The sequence below is a fragment of the Podarcis vaucheri genome (genome assembly GCF_965113315.1).
Source record: "Podarcis vaucheri genome assembly, chromosome: 2".
Classification (NCBI taxonomy): domain Eukaryota; kingdom Metazoa; phylum Chordata; class Lepidosauria; order Squamata; family Lacertidae; genus Podarcis; species Podarcis vaucheri.
The window spans coordinates 60,213,084-60,227,369 of record NC_138760.1 but is presented as its reverse complement, the minus strand read 5'-3'; the positions used below and the strand labels follow the sequence as shown (position 1 = coordinate 60,227,369).

Here is a 14,286-nt window from a genome sequence, read left to right as displayed (position 1 = left end):
TGGCATGGGCAATGTTTTGGCACCATGGAGGACTTAGAAGTGGGGGAATTATATAGTCATTGTATATGATGCACTACAGAATTGTGGAAACTTTAAAAAATTGTGTTCTCTGGATGACTTACAATTCTTGCTTTCTCTGATTATGTTTCCTTAGTTCCCAATCAGCCCCCAACAATGTTTCAATCCATCTTTCCAAATCCCACAGAATAAATACAACTTGATTTGGAAAAATGTACGGATTTTAATGTTAAAAAAATTAGTAGCAAAAGCTCCACATTTTCACGTTCCATTCTTGGTTACAGATCATCTTTTTGTTATGCAAACAGATAACAGGTTCAGATTTCCTTCTCGGTAATCCTTAAGTTATACAATGCTCTGTTAAGGAGAATAGACAGCCTCTGTTTTCTCATTTGGTCCTTAAAAAGGGGGCAAACTGACAGTTAGCTCTGCAGCTGAACAGTGCTTGGTGTAGCTGCATCCGTTGCTACTACCTCACCATTCAGAAAATGATGTTTTCCAATAACGTGTTTTGCTGTCAACCGTTCCCAAGATACAAAGGCAGGGTGTTTTCAACCAGCTCCATGTGAGTTTAAGGACTGCATAACCAGTTGGTCCAAATCGTAAGAGGCTAGTCACTATATGGCTTCTTGGACTGCCTTTTTTCTCCTCCCATTTCTTTCATACTGTATAGTGGATCCACAAGTTTGTTGTGAACAAGCATCAAACCTGAATTAATTGATACAAAACAGCAGACACTTAGTTCTAATGCAGATATTAGAGGAGTCCCTCAATAAAACTGGCAGTAGCTTCAAAGGAAATATTTCACATTCTGCCTAAACTTACAGTCACTACTAAAATAGCTTGGGGTGGTTACCAGTTGAAATGTTTTCAGTTCATAGTAGTATACTGTACACCCCTTGGAGCTTTAAAAAATATAAGCTGCACTCCTCAACATTTCTAAAAAAGAGTAGCAGCAAGTAAAGGAAAAATAATTAGTGACTCCCCAGTGAGGTAACAGCTTTCCAAATAGGAGAATGGACCAAAACAATCTGCATTGCATGTTATGGTCTCAGAAGATTCTCCTTGTATTTAAGGCTCCCAAAAGATAAAACAGGTGAGCAGTGAGCCGTACTTAGCAACCCAGGGGTAGTTCTTGTAAAGTCCTTTTGAGTGACCATATTTCACTTCCGTGTTTTAACGGCTGTTTACACACAAGGTGACCATCTCTGATCCTTATTACCAAGCTACTGACCTTGAAAGTACTTCACAGTTTTTACTTTAAGTTCCAGTGTGGCATCTTCATCGCATACAAAGACAGTGCGGGGATGTTGCTGAAAGGCAGACACTGTCCACATGTGATTTACTCCTTCCTCAATAGCCTTGTACAAAGCAAATGCCTTATGGGCTCCTGTGATTAGAATCATAACCTGAATTGTAAGACACAAGAGGGTTAGGCTTAGGTTAGGCTTAGGGCTTTTGTCACCTTCCGAGATAAGAAAAATGTTCCTTGCTACTCTCCAATATGTACAGATTTTAGGGTGGAGAAGGAGATGAGAGAGGGACGTGATTTAGAAAACCAACATTTTACAAATAAAGTAAGAAGAAGAAGAAGAAGAAGAAGAAGAAGAAGAGGAGGAGTTTGGATTTGATATCCCGCTCACTCCCCTTCAGGAGTCTCAAAGCGGCTAACATTCTCCTTTCCCTTCCTCCCCCACAACAAACACTCTGTGAGGTGAGTGGGGCTGAGAGAATTCACAGAAGTGTGACTGGCCCAAGGTCACCCAGCAGCTGCATGTGGAGGAGCGGAGACACGAACCCGGTTTCCCACATTACGTGACTACCGCTCTTAACCACTACACCACACTGGCTCTCAAGGGACAAAAGTTAGCGGATACTACCAATATTTGAGAGTGTCTGCCAACAAGGGGCAGAGAGAGCAAAGTAGCAACTAGAGCTATCAACATTGGAATGTTCATCATAGTCAGTGTGACGTTGATTTCCACTCTAAGATTCCAGCCCCTGTCAGTATTGCTAATAGGGATGATAGAAGCTGGTAGTTCAGCAACTTCCGGAGGACACAGGTTCCCTATCCCTGAAATTAAGGTACTGTTGTGCTAACCTCTCTGGCATCCATGACCGTACCCACTCCAACTGTAAGTGCCATTGTGGGCACTTTGGAGAGGTCTCCATCAAAGAATCTGGCATTAGCCAATATCGTGTCCATAGCTAAGGTCTTGACTCTGGTTCTGGACACCAGGCTTGAGCCAGGCTCATTGAAGGCAATATGACCATCTGGGCCAATACCTGTAATGGAGACAGTTCATGTTTAGAATCTAGCGAAAAGAAAGGAAACATCAAGAATACAAGAAAGTGATTCAGGATTAGGTGCTTATTGGGCTCAAGAAAACATAACAGGGAAGTTGCAAGTCGACTTTAGCTCATAAACCATCCTGTGAAAATTTACATACCCCTGATAAACATTTAGGAAAAGCATCTCCCATATCCCATTAGTGACCTGACAAAGTCACTAAAAAAAGGAATGGGTTTATCTACAGGGTAAGCAGAAATAATGAAACTAGACTGCCACAGCAATCTTCAATTAACTGACACTATCTGCCTCTTCTGTACAATATGTGTATACCACTTGGTATCTTATCCCTTCATGGCTCATCACTCTGGTTGCAGCATAAAATGAACTGCTTTTGCTACAAAGCACATGCTCTGAGGTAGAAACAAAAAGCCAGTGTGGCAATTTGCTGATCTATGAAGGTCATTTCACCACCTGCAAGTCACTGAGGGATGGCCACGCATGTTCAAACCTTGCCCCCTCTCAATGTTCACCTCCAACAAAGAGTTCGATTCCTCCAGCCTCTTTGATTTTTCTTTCAAAAGCCTCACACTCTGCTTCTAGGTTAGCTGCATTTCCATCCAGAATGTGTGTGTTTTCAGAGGAGATGTCGATGTGCTTGAAGAAGTTGTTCCACATGAAGGAGTGGTAGCTTTCTGGGTGATCCCTTGGAAGACCTGACAAGAACACAAGGTTAGCTCAGGGCTATATATTCCTGCATTTCTGTGAAATGAATGCAGCAGCAACAGACCAATGTTCTCCTGTAGTATCCAGCAGGGGGGAAAGTTGCATATTTTATTGTTGGTTTTGCAGATGAGTTTCTCTCCAGATGAGTTTCACACTCCCTCCACAGATACTATGTCACTACTTGATGACCCACGCTCCTCCTCACCCATTACACAGCAGTCTAAAGTTCACTCTCTATGGACCCATGATAAGAAAGTGTGGCCAAACAGAACAGAACAAATCTTTGGAGCTTGTTTTCTAATTCACAGCAAGCAAGGATCATGGGGAAGTGTCAGAACCTGCAGCATTCAGATTATAGCAGCTTCAAAATGTTCGTCTACATTACACACACTAAATTCTTGCTTCCTCTCCCAAAGGCTAAGTTTAAAAACACGGAGAAGCAATTTAATGAATATTTCTTTTATATATATTTTGGGTGCTTTGTCAGCTTGAATGAAAGCAACAGCAATGTGAAACAAACAGACCCCTGCCCACAAAAAAACAGACTGCTGAACTAACAATGTTTGGAGATAAGCAGGAATGGATTTTTGAATGAAAGGACCATGAGCCCTGGTACTAAAAACAAATCCCTTTGCTCAGTAGCTACTCCGAGGCACCTGGATCTTTAATTGGATGTGTATTTATGGAACTTTACAGTAGTATCTCTGCTTATGGACAATTTGTTCCGGAGGTCCGTTCTTAAGCTGAAACCGTTCATATCCTGAGGCGTGCTTTTGCTAATGGGGCCTCCCACTCCGTGCGCACCTCTGGCGCGGGATTTCCATTCGCTTCCTGAGGCAAAGTTCACAACCAGGAGCAGCTACTTCCAGGTTAGTGGAGTTTGTAACCCGAAGCGTTTGTAACCAGAGGTACCACTGTATGTCTTTTATACCTACAGTAGGTCAGATTGGTGGATCTTGAGGTTTTAGTAAAACAACAACAACAAAACAGATCCTGCAAGCCCAAAGTCTGCCCTCCCCTGTTTTGCTGTGCTTCATTCTTTGCTACTAGAGTTTGCTATCTGATAGTCCACTATTCGTTTCTGAAAGACAGTTCTTAGGTTTTCAGCATTCATACATTATCTCAGTAATCCTCACAACCACCCTTGCAAGGTGGGCCGTTATTATTGTCCTCGTATTGCAGATAGGGAAAAAAGGGCTGAGAGAGAGTGACTTGCTGCTAAGTGGCGAGATGCGAACCAGCCATTTCCTGGTTCATAAGCTTGGTTCTTGCTTCCTGAATCACTGCAATACTGTATAGAAATAAACCCTTATTGAGTTGATCACAGTAAATAAATGCTGTGGGCAAAGAATAGCAATTATTTCTCCCCCCTGCAGTTCTCAACAAAAAGGTGACTCACCCACATACTCATCCATATTGAAAGTTTTCACATACTTGAAAGAAAGATCTCCATTCTTGCAATATTCTATCAGTTTTTTGTAGCATCCTAACGGAGTACTTCCTGGAGATTAAAAAAAAAGCCTTGCACAGTCAGGGAGATCTAAATCTGGACCACAGAAATGGTAAGCAGCATGCATTTGACTAGAAATCACTGTGTGTGCTACTACAGAACAACAGCTCAGATGCCTGTGGGGCTGCTCAGTTCTAGCTCCACCTGATTCATTCTAATCAGTACTTCCATCAAGGTCTCCAAGACCATATTGGCACCCCAGCTCCAAAACACATTTTCTTGAAAGTGTTTTCTGTCAATAGTACTGGAAGAGTCTCTTAAGTGCTGGCATGCAGAGAAAATGATTTCAATCTGTGCATATACAGTGGGGTAGTACATGAATCAGGAATTTGGGGACGGTGTATGACGCAACACAAATAAGCCAATTAAGTGACAGAATCTTCATCACATGATCTAACAGAGTCCATAGTCTGTACATTCCAAGGAAGATGCTATCCCCCACCATCATTGCACCCCATCTTCCAGTTCTACATAGCCCATAGGATTTTGAGGCTGATTTGGGGTTATGTAAAACTGGGAATAATATGTGTAGCATGTGAGGGTAGTGGAGCAGTCGCACAACTGAAAAGTGTTTAAAAAAGAAGTTTCCATGGATCTTGATTTAAAAGTAGTTTCCCAAAATAGAGATGCCCTCAGAATAGTCACTTCTCATAAGGAATGGCAAATACCCTATATAAAGAAGAATGTCTATTATATAGGCTGAGCCCTCCAGCTGACTAATAGCAAAGTAAATTAGGGGAGGAAAACTGAGGTAAGAGCCCTTCCATCACAAAGCCAGGCTTGTCACTTACCAGTGGGAAGTCCAAGGGTGAAATATTTGCTTGGACCAGGACTAAACTGGATGATCCGATTCCTAATGTACTTTGCTGCCCATTCACTGGCTTGAGCATAGTTCTCTAGAATGATGAGTTTCATGCTAACCTGCAAATTTGAAAGAAAGGTTTGATTAACTGATTGCTAATAGGTGGCAAGCTATCAGCAGCATCACCACCTACCATTCCCTCCTAAAGCCAACAGCACTTCTTCTGCTTGGATGCATTTGGCCTGCTAGCCTAAAACTGCTCCCAGGTAAAAACAGTAATAAGGGTATTTTTAGGAAAGAAAATTCAGCTTATACAGAGTCTAAGGAGGGGAAACGAGATCAGCTTGGAACAGTGATCCTGAAGGATCAGACACAAAAGTGGTTTCTCTCCTGCAGGTCAACAACAGTACACTGTGAAAAGCAGTAGCTCACTGGCTGAGGAAATATATGCAAAAGGTCCCTGGTTCAACCCCGGCATCTCCAGTAACGGCACTCAAGTAACAGGGATGGACAAACCTCTGGTTCAGATCCTGCAGAGCTGCCACTGCCAGTACACATGACAGCATAGCATGTACTGCAAGAGCAGCAGTGGATGAATCTACTCAGCTGATGCTCTTCTTTCATCAAAGCCTTGGGTTATTCCATTTCATGCCTCACTCCACTCACTTCCTCCCCTTTTCCTCTGAAGTCTAGACTCTAGTCCTGTGATGCCTCAGACACCTGCACTTCTTCCTTGTTGCCAAGTGTTTATACAACATCTACACTCATCTTTTAGCTCCGATTTCTGCCTCTCCTCCTCCTGTGTTTCTCCCCTGCTACTGTAACATACACATTTGGCACAGGTTGGGTGGGTTGTAAGCCAGCGCACAGGGTTTGCTCTTTTCAGATTCATTTGTGTACTATGTCCAGTGTTGAGTAGATTAGATCAACAGAAGAGAAGTGGAGGCAGAAGAGAGCATGAAAGAAATAATGTTCATGCAAAGTTCACTGGTAAAAAAAAATCCCATAGGGCATAGACTGTGATGGTCCAAGAAAAGCTTTGCAGAAGAAGTAGGTTTTGAAACAACAACAATAGCAATTATTATTTGTTTGTACCTCGCCCATTTGACTGGGTTGCCCCACTCACTCTGGGCGGCATCCAGCATATATAAAAACATAATAAATAGCACCAGAGGGGTGATCTGAAAGGGAAAAGTGGTTTGCTAGATGATGAAAGGATCTCCAAATAACCCAATGAGAAGGGCAAGTGAAACAAAGGTGTTCCAAACCTTTATAAAGAGCCTGCTAAATCAGGCCATCCTGTTTTCACAGTGGCTAACTGGATGCCAGTGGGAAGCCTGAAAGCCAAACCCAAGTACAAAAGCACCCTCCCTACTTGTGATTCTCAGCAACTGGTATTCAGAGGCATAGGCCTCCAACCGTGGAGGTAGAACATACCCAGCGTAAACAGTAGGCACCATGAGCAAAGACCCGGACCTGGATATTTTCCCAGTACAATTCCCACCTGATGTTGTGAGTGTGTTTATATAACACACACACATTCATATTCCCTCCAGTGCACTGAGCAGAAGGCAGTAAGCAACAGGTTGCACGGGCACTTTTAGATCCACTAAGCAACAAAAGCAGCTAACAACACCTAGGGAAGAGTGCATTATCTGTCCCCCACATTATATCGATTGATCAGAAACACGGCCAAGTCTTAGTTCCTGATTCATAGCCATCAACCCAGGTTACGTGTAAGCGTGTCAAACTTAGAAAGCCCTCTTTCCCCTTTCTCTCTTCAACCCCCCCCCCCCCGATCGCGAGGCGGATGAGCAGTTTAAAAGGAATGTTGCTAGGAGGCATAGCGGAAGCCACTGCAGGAGGGAAGTAACCTTTAACTCCTACCTGCATGCCATGGGCTCAGAGATCAGAGACCAAACCGCGGGAAAGGGAACTTTATTTTAGAGCACTAGATGGAGAAGAGACGACGAGGAGGGAGACAGACAGACAGACAAACACACGCAAAAGGACCCCTCTGTACCAGCCCCGCAAGGCAGCCGCGTCCGGCAAGAGACCCAGGTCCTGCAACAGGTACCGATCTTCCGGTGCGGAACACGCCTCGACACGTCATTCAGCGCGTCCACACATGCAGGAACAGGCAACACCCCGGATTCGCATCCTGGATCGCTGCCCACACCGAACGCCCGGCATATTTCCTCCCACTTACCGTTCCGCTACAGCCCCGACTTCTCCAGTTTACTCCTGACCCGCCTCCTCGTTGAGCCTAGGCGGTCATGTGAACGGCGGTGGGTCACGTGGAGCCAAGAGCAGAAGCTCCGCCCCCGGCCCCCTCCCCTTCGATCGCCCGGCCGCGGCCGCCGTGCAAACAGGAACTGCTGAGCTTCGCACTTCTTCCTCCCTTCCGCTTAGTTCAGCTCTTCTTGGGGAGGAAAAGCCGAAGGCACTTCTGCTTTGCAAGCGGGGCCAGGCTGGCGACGAAACGGTGTAGTGTGTCAGCTCCGATGCGCCAGCCAGCCACGACCTTTCCCAGGATACTCCATTCTGTTTGCCCTCCCATCCCACTTTTCTAAGTTTTCATTGTTTATTTCCTCGAAGGTGTTGGAAACTGCTTAGAGGTCTTCATCATTTGAGGCTGGTTTCTAAATCTTGTCAGATAATACTAATGAAACAAATTCCTTCCCCAATTTTTTTCCTCGCAAGAACCCAGTGAGGTAAGTAGGTTAGGTTGAGAGGCAGTAACTTGCCCAAGGCCACCCAGTGCATTTCATGACGGGGTGGGGATTTGAACCCTGGTCTCCCAAGGCGCTAGTCTAGCCGTTTAACCACTGATTACTATTGCTGTATCTGATACAAGCTCAGACTGTTTGTTCATAATTAAATCTTTGGTCCAAAGGAGTTTTACAAGCTTATATGAATTCTGAAAACCTACTGAGTCTGTCCATCCTCGTCATCAATATGAAACAGACACACTTAGTGCAGCAGTTTCTGTAATTTGGCACAGTCAAGATTGTTAAACAGTCTTAATGGGGTGCAAACAGGCAAAGCTCTTGACAGTATCTACAACCAGTCTGGACTTTGCCTTTGTAAGCGGTTGGTACAAAGTAGACAAACTTCAATGGCCAGCATAGGAATGGGTTACCAGGCAGACCGCAGTGGATTCTTCCAGCAATAGCTCTTGGAGCAGAGGAAGCTACTTTATCTGTGTCAAAGCATTGGGCCATCCAGCTCAGCTTTGTACTAAACTGATTGACAGTGTAGAGTTTTAGACAGGAAGCTTTCCCAGCCCTACCTGGAGATGCTAGGGACTGAATCTGAGTCTTAGACATCCCAAGCAGATGTTCTGACACTGTACAATGGACTCGCTCTCATATAAAAGCTACCACCTGCAAGGGAAACTTGATTTTTAACACTGCTCTTTTGTGCGAATGCATTTCTGTGCAAAAGAGCCGTTTTAATTGTAAAAATAGAAATACCATAAATGTGCCTTCAGCAGTTGGTTGTGGGGAAAGGCAGACTGCAGCCTTTCCTTTGGGCTGATGGAAACAAAATGGAAGTAGGGGGCATGGAGGGAGACAGCACCCAGAAAAACATCACCACAGGCAGGGAGTTTCTTCATCACAGAAACTCAGTTCCGGCTCCTCTCAGGTGGGCACTTCCTACTGTAATTCTTGTGCCATTCATTGAATTTTAATAGGCTTCTGAGGAAAATAAAGTAAGATGCTGCCATCACATTTCCTTATGAAAGAAAACTTCTTATACAGTTTTATATGGATAAATATGCAAAGTTCTATTCTGGTGATGTTTTATAAAGGAGTCACATGTCATTCTGGAATGACCAGCACCACCTGAAATGTAGGAATATATGCAAGGAGACTTTAAATGATGAGGAAGATGTCTGGGTGTTGGCAGGCTACTTCAAGGCCCTACTGTAAATACATTCAACCCTAGTATGATACTTTAATACACCTTCAGTTTGTTCACCTCTGCAGGAAAATTAGGGAGGATGAAAAAGGCATTTAATAGGTTATACTGATTACCTCAATGAAGAAAAAGCTGCAAGTCACATACACATAGGGACTGTGATCTTATCAAGTCAACATTACAATAATAGGGTGCCCTTCTTGGGTTTGGGCTTATTAATCAAGGAGCTTTTTTGTCCTTACCGTTAATATCCTGAAGGCGTGCTTCTTCCTATACAGTGGTACCTCAGGTTACATACACTTCAGGTTACAGACTCCGCTAACCCAGAAATAGTGCTTCAGGATAAGAACAGAAATTGTGCTCCAGAGGCGCAGCAGCAGCGGGAAGCTCCATTAGCTAAAGTGGTGCTTCAGGTTAAGAACAGACCTCCGGAATGAATTAAGTACTTAACCCGAGGTACCACTGTACTGTACTGTCCTGCTCATGCATTTAAGATCTTCAACTAAGGCCCTTCTCCAAGTGCTGTCTCTTTGTGTATTGTGTTATACTTGCATGAAGGAGACAGCCATTTCCTGGTTGCACTCTAATTTTGGAAAACCCTCCTTAGATAGACTTGACTGGCATTGACATTACAATATTTTTGAAAGCAGGTCAAGTCTTTCTTGTTTGCCAAGTCATTTTAAAGGGGCTACATTTTGTTTTTAGCTATTGTATTTTGATCCTTGTTTTATGATGGCTTATGTTTTGGTTTTGTGATGGTTTCTCTTTTGCTTTTATGGTATTTTATGATTGATGTTATAACTGTACGCCAGCCTTCCTTTGCTCTGCAAGCTATCATATACTTGCTAAGCAAACAATAAAGATAAAATTCAGTTAAATAAAACATAGAAATAGGAAGGTACAGACTAACGGTACTTTGGAAGCTGTTTTACATGTGATGTTCCTAACTGCAGGAAATAACAGACACAATATAATTCTCTTGCATAGCAGTTTCAGATGACAACATCCAGGCATTTTGCTCTTATCAAGTCAGAAACCCATTTGTTACTAATTGCTGAAAATTAGCAGGTATAAAATCATGTTTATCATCAGGTTTGGTTACACAGCTCCTGGATAATTCATACCATATTTGGAAAGCAAATGACTAGAGACAGCCTTTATTCAAGAGATGTTTCCAACTTCATACTTTCATCCCTGATGTTCCAACAAGGCAGCCTTTTACCAACTTTCTTTCAAATTACCAAAGCATCAAGAAAAAGAGCTCCAATGGGGTCAGATTTTTCAAAACTAATTTTAAATCCTATGATCCAGACAAGCTAAGTGCAGCTACATTCTATTGGTTACACTGAGGAAGCTGAAAAGTTGCATATGGTTGCAATCCTGTACACATTTATTTGGGAGTAAGTATCATTGAATTCACTAGACTTTGCAGTTAACATGCATAGGAAGGGGCCGTAAATCTTCTATTAGTATCAACAGGACTAAAAAACACATGACTTTGGCTGTATTGAATCTGCCATATCTGATTACTAAATACCTGAAGAGGAACCTAGCCAAAGTTAACCATTTTTAGGTCCTGTTGATTTCTATTTATTGTCATTGATCTCTTTATACAATGAATTGTGAATAAAGAAGATGAAGAATTCCTTCAGAAGATGCAACAACTGGAGCAGGTACTGAGTGTGCATCCTAGTACACTGGTACCTCGGTTTAAGAACAGTCCTGTTTACGAACGATTTGGTTTACGAACTCTGCAAAACCGGAAGTATGCGAACTTTACCTCGGTCTACAAACGGAAACCGAATGGTGGAAGTGCACTGGCGGCGGGAGGCCTCATTAGGGAAAGCGTGCCTCTGTTTAAGAATGGTTTCAGTTTAAGAACGGACTTCTAAAACGATTAAGTTCATAAACCGAGGTACCACTGTATAACCAATATTCCCCTGGAGCTGTGCATTGCAGAGGAAGATCAGAAGTGGACCCCTTGACTTTCTGCAACGCTTGTCATCCTTCCATTGAAGAACCCATGATATGTTTGGAAGGAACCCCCAAGTTCCCTAGAACACAATTGAAAAGGCATGGCTAAAAATAACCACAGAGGTATATGCTGTATGTCAGTGTCACTAATTTATTAGACAGCCATTTGATATAGTGAACAACAGGTTCCAATGTCTTTGACTTCATTAGTGTTTTCATTTGTTCTCTCTCTCAAGCTCCCCTTTTTCTAGTTTTCTTGGTATGAAAAGTGACAAATCAAAGGTATAATTCCTCATCTATCAGCTAGTTTAGCTGACCACTTGGCAAGGTAGAATCAACAGCTAGCAGGTGAACATTTAGAGTGCATTGGATTGGCAAAGGCTGTTTTATTAGGATCAACGAAAATATCATTTATTCTTTTCATAGTTCTTTTTAATAAAACAACAGCAACTTATAAAAAAGCCAACAACTAGCAGGTGAAGAGGAATCTGAAAATGTCAGAAATATTTTATACTAGAATACTTGAATCTGATTTGTAAAGTAAATGCTTTTAATAACATTTTCAATTTGGTTTGTATTTCAGTACCTATGGCATTTTATGATGTTTCAGTATGGGGGGGGGAGAGTTTTACTTTCACAGAAAACAATGACTTAAATTTCTTAACAAATTTCCACTTGTACAAACCCCAGAACAAAATTGTTGATATGGGTGAAGAAAGCTGGAATGACTCACACTGAAGCCTTCGCTTTTATGTTACCTTCTGAGTACAGTGGTACCTCGGGTTACATACGCTTCAGGTTACATACGCTTCAGGTTACACACTCCACTAAGCCAGAAATAATGCTTCAGGTTAAGAACTTTGCTTCAGGATAAGAACAGAAATCGGGCTCCGGCGGCACGGCGGCAGCAGAAGGCCCCATTAGCTAAAGTGGTGCTTCAGGTTAAGAACAGTTTCAGGTTAAGAACGGACCTCCGGAACGAATTAAGTACTTAACCCGAGGTACCACTGTATGCTCTTGCAGAAGGGATGGCAAACTGTGAGCTGGGAGCACACCAACCTGGATTGCAGCAGCTCCTGTGATCTAAAGGAGGAGCGGATGTGATATCAGAGGTTCAGAATGGTACCTCACTCCCACCTAGAACTTTTTAAATTGCGCCATGAGCTCCCACGGCCTGACTTTATATAAACAGGAAAGCTGGAGGGATTCACAGGATCAAACGAAGTCAAGCCAGGCTCTGAACTGGCTATGTGCACCGTAATTACAATGTATTGTGTAATTGTCAGTCTGAGCTGCCTAATGACTGTTGATGCTGATTGTCCTTAGGATAACCTTAGCTCCCGTTCTCCATCCGTAAAATGGGCAACCGTTTTCTAGATGCTTAATGCCTTGGCCATACAATATGGGACTTGAGCAAGCAGGCTGGTGTGGCTTGTCTTACTCTCTTATCTGCTCTTCGGGCGAGTTAACTGGTTTTTGGATTCTGGCACAGTCCGAATGATGTGGTTATAAATTATAATCACTGGGTGAGGTGGGGGTGTCTGTTCAGATGATGGCACTGCTTGGTGGCAGGACGCTGGCAAGCAAATGTGGCTGCCATGCACCTCAGTTAAAGGGCCTGTTTCCTGCAAGCTCCATCACTTGAACCCAGGGCCGGATTTAGGTTGGATGAGGCCCTAAGCTACTGAAGGTAGTGGGACCCTTTATATGTCCAGCTGTCCTTTGTCAACAACAAATTGTTGCTTTTTTGTGTTGAATATATGCTATATGGTAATTTATGTACCTAATAGGTACTGTTGCTGTATGTAGGTTTTATTTTATTTTTTATCTTATATTTTGGAAATGTACATCCAGTTTTTTTCCCCCTTTAATTTTTTTTGGGGCCCTAAGCGATAGCTTGTTTAGCTTATAGATAAATCCGGCACTGCTTGGACCCAAGGAAGGGTGTCGTCGTTCTTACTGTCCGCATTTCAAGATCAGCGGCGAAACACTCTCCTCACGCCTCATGGCGATGATAAAACGAGCTCAAGGGAGGAACACTGGCATCCGATCAGTTCACGGGATGCGAAAAGCCGCGAGAGATTTTGCGCGGTCCTTGCGGTCCAAATGAAACCAGGAGGAGAAACGAAGCCGCCAGGGATTCTTGTGTGGAAGGTTCGCGCCGCGGCCTGGGGAAAGAGCGGGCGCGAGGGCCGTCGGAGGCGCTGCTGCGCCGGGGATGGCGAGGGGGCAGCAGCACGAGAGCGGCTGCCTGGAGGAGGAGGAGGAGTGTGACGGAGGAAGGGGAGGAGGACGGCGACCAGAAGGGGTTGGCGCTTCAGCAGGCAGCGGCAGCAGCAGCAAGTGACCTAGCTGGCTGGCTGCCGCCCTCCTCCTCCTCCTCCTCGGCCAAGACCAGCCCCGGCAGCGCCCATTCGGGGACGGGAGTTCGCGTGAGCCGTCCCCAGCGGGGCCCCCGCCCGGTCTCTCTCCCTCTCTCTGCGCCCGGCACTCCAGGCGAATTCTCTCCCGCCTCACTCAGCACGCTCGCTTCTTGCCCAGCGCCATGGCGGCGGCGGCGGCGGCAACAGCAGCAGCAGGCGAGCCTAGCAGCGGCCGATACCAGCAGGTGAGGAATGCGCTGGGCAAGACGGAGCACGGCAGCGCCGAGGCTTCTTAGGCCGCGGGAAGCGAAACGAAGAAGGAGCTTGTGGGGAACTGGGGGGGGGGGGAGGCTGGTTGTCTACGATCCACATTGAAGACGTGGAAGCCGAGCCCGGAAGGAGCGGGGGAATCGCTCTCTCCACCCCCCCCCGTCACGGGCCTAATCTTGCTTTTTTCCCTATCTGCTCCAGAACAGGGTCCCCCCCCCTCTCCAGCTGCTGCTGCTTGGGCCCTTTATTTGCGGGGCCGTTTCATTTGTTTTCCCACCCCCTTGCTTCGGATCGCCCACCCCGGTTCCCCCTCCCCTTGCTTCTGAAGGCCAGAAGCGGAAGCCGCCCCGATGAGAAGACGGCGGGGAGGCCCTTTGGCTCCCGGGCTCCTCGGGGATACGAGGCCCTA

General features: G+C 44.7%; 2 protein-coding genes across 3 annotated transcripts in view; one reads left to right on the top strand and one right to left on the bottom strand.

The window, feature by feature from the left end:
• Positions 1-217: 217 nt before the first annotated feature.
• On the bottom strand, positions 218-7,678 carry GNPDA1 (glucosamine-6-phosphate deaminase 1). Of its 2 annotated transcripts, none has more exons than XM_082212180.1 (7): positions 7,556-7,678; positions 5,336-5,465; positions 4,434-4,535; positions 2,842-3,024; positions 2,120-2,304; positions 1,253-1,427; positions 218-726 (listed from the first exon to the last, which is right to left on the bottom strand). In XM_082212180.1, exons 2-7 carry the CDS (start codon positions 5,457-5,459, stop codon positions 629-631), a joined length of 867 nt encoding a protein of 288 aa, XP_082068306.1. In that variant the 5' UTR covers positions 5,460-5,465; positions 7,556-7,678; the 3' UTR covers positions 218-628. The 2 variants fall into 2 exon arrangements, with proteins under 2 accessions (XP_082068306.1, XP_082068305.1); XM_082212179.1 differs by lacking the exon at positions 7,556-7,678 and adding an exon at positions 6,784-6,807.
• Positions 7,679-13,520: 5,842 nt separating this feature from the next.
• Positions 13,521-14,286, top strand: part of NDFIP1 (Nedd4 family interacting protein 1) — a 29,448-nt gene continuing 28,682 nt past the window's right edge. Inside the window, exon 1 of the mRNA XM_082213524.1 lies at positions 13,521-13,852. Within this exon, the coding sequence (XP_082069650.1) occupies positions 13,790-13,852 (63 nt within the window). The 5' untranslated portion in view covers positions 13,521-13,789. The remainder of the gene's footprint in view (positions 13,853-14,286) is intronic.